The sequence below is a fragment of the Oreochromis aureus genome, linkage group 20, assembly GCF_013358895.1.
Source record: "Oreochromis aureus strain Israel breed Guangdong linkage group 20, ZZ_aureus, whole genome shotgun sequence".
NCBI lineage: Eukaryota > Metazoa > Chordata > Actinopteri > Cichliformes > Cichlidae > Oreochromis > Oreochromis aureus.
In genome coordinates this window covers 35,603,320-35,607,360 of record NC_052961.1, presented here as the reverse complement: position 1 = coordinate 35,607,360, position 4,041 = coordinate 35,603,320, and the positions used below count along the sequence as shown (strand labels likewise).

General features: G+C 38.1%; 1 protein-coding gene across 1 annotated transcript; it reads left to right on the top strand.

Annotated features, from left to right (window-relative positions):
• Nucleotides 1-2,249: 2,249 nt before the first annotated feature.
• Nucleotides 2,250-3,594, top strand: nppb (natriuretic peptide B). Its single transcript, XM_031747280.2, has 3 exons — nt 2,250-2,661; nt 3,050-3,335; nt 3,419-3,594. The coding sequence occupies exons 1-3, from the start codon at nt 2,272-2,274 to the stop codon at nt 3,433-3,435; spliced, it is 693 nt and encodes a 230-aa protein (XP_031603140.2). The 5' UTR covers nt 2,250-2,271; the 3' UTR covers nt 3,436-3,594.
• The last annotated feature ends 447 nt before the right edge of the window (nt 3,595-4,041 follow it).

Genomic DNA, 4,041 nt, shown 5'->3' with positions numbered 1-4,041 from the left:
TGATTCCTTTACCACTCCAATCTGAAAAGTTTATCATATTATTGTTTTGTAATATGTCAGGGTTGTTCCAGATAGGTGTACGTTTGCATGGGATTAATGAAGACTCTGTCAACTTCAGAAACTCCCACCATGCTGTCAGAGAAGAACTGATGTTGATGCTTTTGAAGCATTCATGTCGTTGGATGTTTGAGCTGATAAATGGTAGATCTGAAATCTCTAGATTATTGCAAAGTGCTTGTTCTACATCTAGCCAAGGTTCATCTAAGAGGGTATATTTTAGCCATCCTGAGATAAACTGAAGCCTGTTGGCTAAGAAGTAGTGCTGAAAGTTAGGTAGTTCTAATCCTCCTTTATCCTTGGTCTTTTGTAGTGTTTTTAAGCTTATACGTGGGGCTTATTTTTCCAAAGGAATTTGGACATATATGAATCTAGAGATCTGAACCAATCTTGCGGTGGTTTAGTTGGGATCATTGAGAATAAATAATTTATTTTTGGTAATACCATCATTTTTATAGCGGCAACCCTTCCCATGAGTGATATGGGTAGACATTTCCACCTAGCCAGATCACCTTCTACTTTCTTTAAAAGTGGGATATGGTTTAATTTAGTTAGATCTGCAGGCTTGGGAGAAACATTAATACCTAAATATTTTATATTTCCCGATTGCAGTGGAGTAGAAGAGGAATTATGGAAGGAGCAATTAATCGGAAGGACTGTAGATTTTGACCAGTTAATTGAGTAATCTGATATTCTTGCAAAAGAGTTTATCAGTTCAATCACCCCAGAGATATTGGTTTGTGAGTTTTGGAGAAAGAGTAACACATCATCCGCATAAAGGCTGATTTTATGTTCCACGTTCTTGCATTTTATGCCCTTAATTACTGAATTCTGTCTAATTGCTGCTGCTAGTGGTTCAATAAAAATTGCAAACAGTGAAGGGGAGAGTGGGCATCCCTGCCTGGTGCCCCTCAGGAGACAGAAGCTGGAGGATGTCTGGTCATTTGTTCTGACACAAGCTGTTGGGGAATTATATAATATTTTTAACCAGTTGATGAAAGAAGATCCAAAACCAAATTTGTGTAAAGTTGCAAATAGAAATTTCTAGTTAACTCTGTCAAACGCTTTTTCTGCATCTAAAGAAAATATTGTAGTTTCAAGATTTTTACTGTCTATCAAATTAAGTAATCTACGTGTGTTAGTTGATGAGTGCCTACCTTTTATGAAACCAGTTTGGTCAGGATGAATTAAGAGGGGGGTTATTTTCTCTAGTCTCTTCGAGAGAGCTTTGCAGATTATTTTAAGGTCTACATTTATAAGGGATATTGGACGATAGCTTGAAGGATATACAGACCTGCTAGTTCTAGTGTTTTCTGGGTCCATTCATGACAGTTTTGTCTGAAAAATGCACTAGTGGCTCACTGGTGGTCATTTTGTAGGACTCTGGCAGTGCTTCTCCTGCTCCACCTGGCCCCAAACCCAAATACTGTGATGAGCCTTTTATTTTTTTAGAGGAGTTTATTCTGAAGTTACTTTGTTTACAAAAAAGTGAGATTTTTGTTGTTGTTGTTATTAATGAACTTATTGTTTTTCTTCTTTGTGTTCATTCAATTAATGAGGATTCTGTGACTTGGTGGTCCAAATGATACTGCTTCAATAATAAATACAGTTTTATTTATTTACACTTGCCAAAATCCCAGCAGTGAGTTTGACAGTTACTATAACTGCATGAAATATAAAAGACTTCCTGTACTTGTCTGTGTGAAAGCAGAGCTGAGCAACATCAGTCTTTTAGAGACAGTACTTCACCTAAATTCATAATCATTTAATTCACTGCTATATTTGATTAAAGTTATCACAAGGCAGTGACTTGTGAGTGATATGTGTAGTGTTTTGTTTTTCCTTTGCTTCTCACAGCAGGTCAGCAATGACAGTTCAGTTTATTCTCATACATATTCTGGATGCAACATCAATTCAAGAAAACACCGACAATTAAAAATGTTGTAATTATCCAAAGGTGACAGACTTTAAAATATGCTTTCAAGAAAAGAACATTAGGCAGTGTAAACATCACATCAGCAGATTGGACTCCTCATTTTTGCCACTATTCCTGCCACTAAAAGATGATCTCTCAGAGCAATTATCAGCAGGCGACCGTACAACTATTACATATGTGTCTTCATTTAGTAACACTATCATGTTGTCACATTAGTTTACTACTTCCTGTAACTCCGTGACAACAGTGTCCCGTGTGAGGTGGGAAGGCTCTGGAGAATGTTTCTCAAGCAAAGTAGCATATGGAAGCAGCTATGTCATAAGAATACTAGCATACAATGCTTTAAAAGGAGCATTTTCCGACAGCTCGTGTTATCAGAATTAGGTGTCAGGCATGCCGGTCCAATTCCTGGCATACCTATGTGTGTTAACCTTAAGTATAAAAGAGAGTGCTGCTGTTGGCTCCGGCATCCAAACACCTACAAGTCAAAGAAGAAAAAGAGAATTTATCCATTCATCCAACTACTAACACGAACAGCAGCAACTCAGAGCATCATGCGTCTGTCTTCTATGTGGCTCTGTAGCCTCCTTCTCATTTTAAAGCTGCAGCTGACTAGCACGTATCCCATCAGTACTGGCTTGACTGACACTGACATGGACATCTTGAAGGTAAGTCTCCTCACACTAACTTTTTCTTGAAAAGGTTGAGTCTGCCTGGGAATTTTAGGCAATCTGTAGCAGCAACCAGAACAAGGAACTCAATTTTATTTATAGGCTTTAATGTCAGTTATTCACGTAAGATGTTGAACAACATCCTGCATTTCCTTCCATAGCTGTTCCCAATATTTAGCCTTGATATCTCATGTGATAAAGCATAGAGTCTGATCATTTTCATCTTACCTGTGCTCCAATATTGCTTCTAATAATCTCAATAAACTGAGACATAAATTGTTGACAAATACATTTGAGTGCCTCTGTCTATCCTCATGGCATAGTTAAATTGCCATGTTTATTATTTAAGACCCAGTACAACTTTCATCTGTGTGGATCTTTAAAGGTGCTCCTCAGCAGACTGGAGGAGTCTGTTTCAGAACAAATGGCAGTGGACCAAAGTGCCCCTGGACAGAGGGATCTTCTAGACAGCCTGAGCACAGAGGACGCAGGAGATGGACCTCAGCCAGACGCTGGACTAGATGAAGCTGAAATCCGGGAGTTTCTTTCAGCCAAGAACCTCAAGAGTGTCCGCAATGATTCATCTAGGAGATCTTCTGGTTGCTTTGGGCGACGGATGGACAGAATAGGCTCCATGAGCTCTCTGGGTTGCAACACTGTGGGAAGATACAGTAAGTTACAGTAACTTCACTACAATAAGGTTAAAGTAATGTAGCACAGATTTAACTCTTACTCTCTTACTCTTCTCTTGCAGATCCAAAGCAAAGATGAAGTCTTACCATCTAAATTCCAAAACTGCAACGTCTCTACACAAAGATACTTTTATTTAAAGGCTATTTATTTACTAATATTTATTAAATACTGTTGCTCAGCAGAATATTTAAAAAAAATTGAACCAAAACTGTTCCTTGTGTACTGTTGAATGTTTTAATAAATGTTTACAAATGCAGGTCATTGGCCCTCATCACTGACCATCAGACACAGCCAGCATATTTCAAAAAGACACTAATGTACGGGAGACTTTTCCTTTGAACGGTCAAATATAAAAACACAAACAAACATGTAGTGTCGTCTTAATGAAGAAGCTCTTGTCATTCTGAGTAACTAGCAGGAGCAGGGAACTCTATGCAGGACGTTTATATACAGAATTCATTTGATAACAGATTTATTTTTCTGTCTTCATAAAAAAAATGATCTGACACAGACCGCGCATCAACATTAATGAATATCCTGAACTATTTATTGGTGATAATGATTTTCCATTCCCATTTATTTCACTGCCAGTGCATTACTGGTGATCAGCTGAGTAGTTTAGTGCATACGGTCTTAGCTTGGCACCTGATTGTGTCTTCGAGGTTGTTTAAAGGCTTTCTAACA

Coding starts and splice junctions, on each gene's coding strand:
- nppb (XM_031747280.2), top strand. CDS start 2,272: ATGTTTCTCAAGCAAAGTAGCATATGGAAGCAGCTATGTCATAAGAAT. Junction 2,662..3,049: donor CTGACATGGACATCTTGAAG/GTAAGTCTCCTC, acceptor GGATCTTTAAAG/GTGCTCCTCAGCAGACTGGA.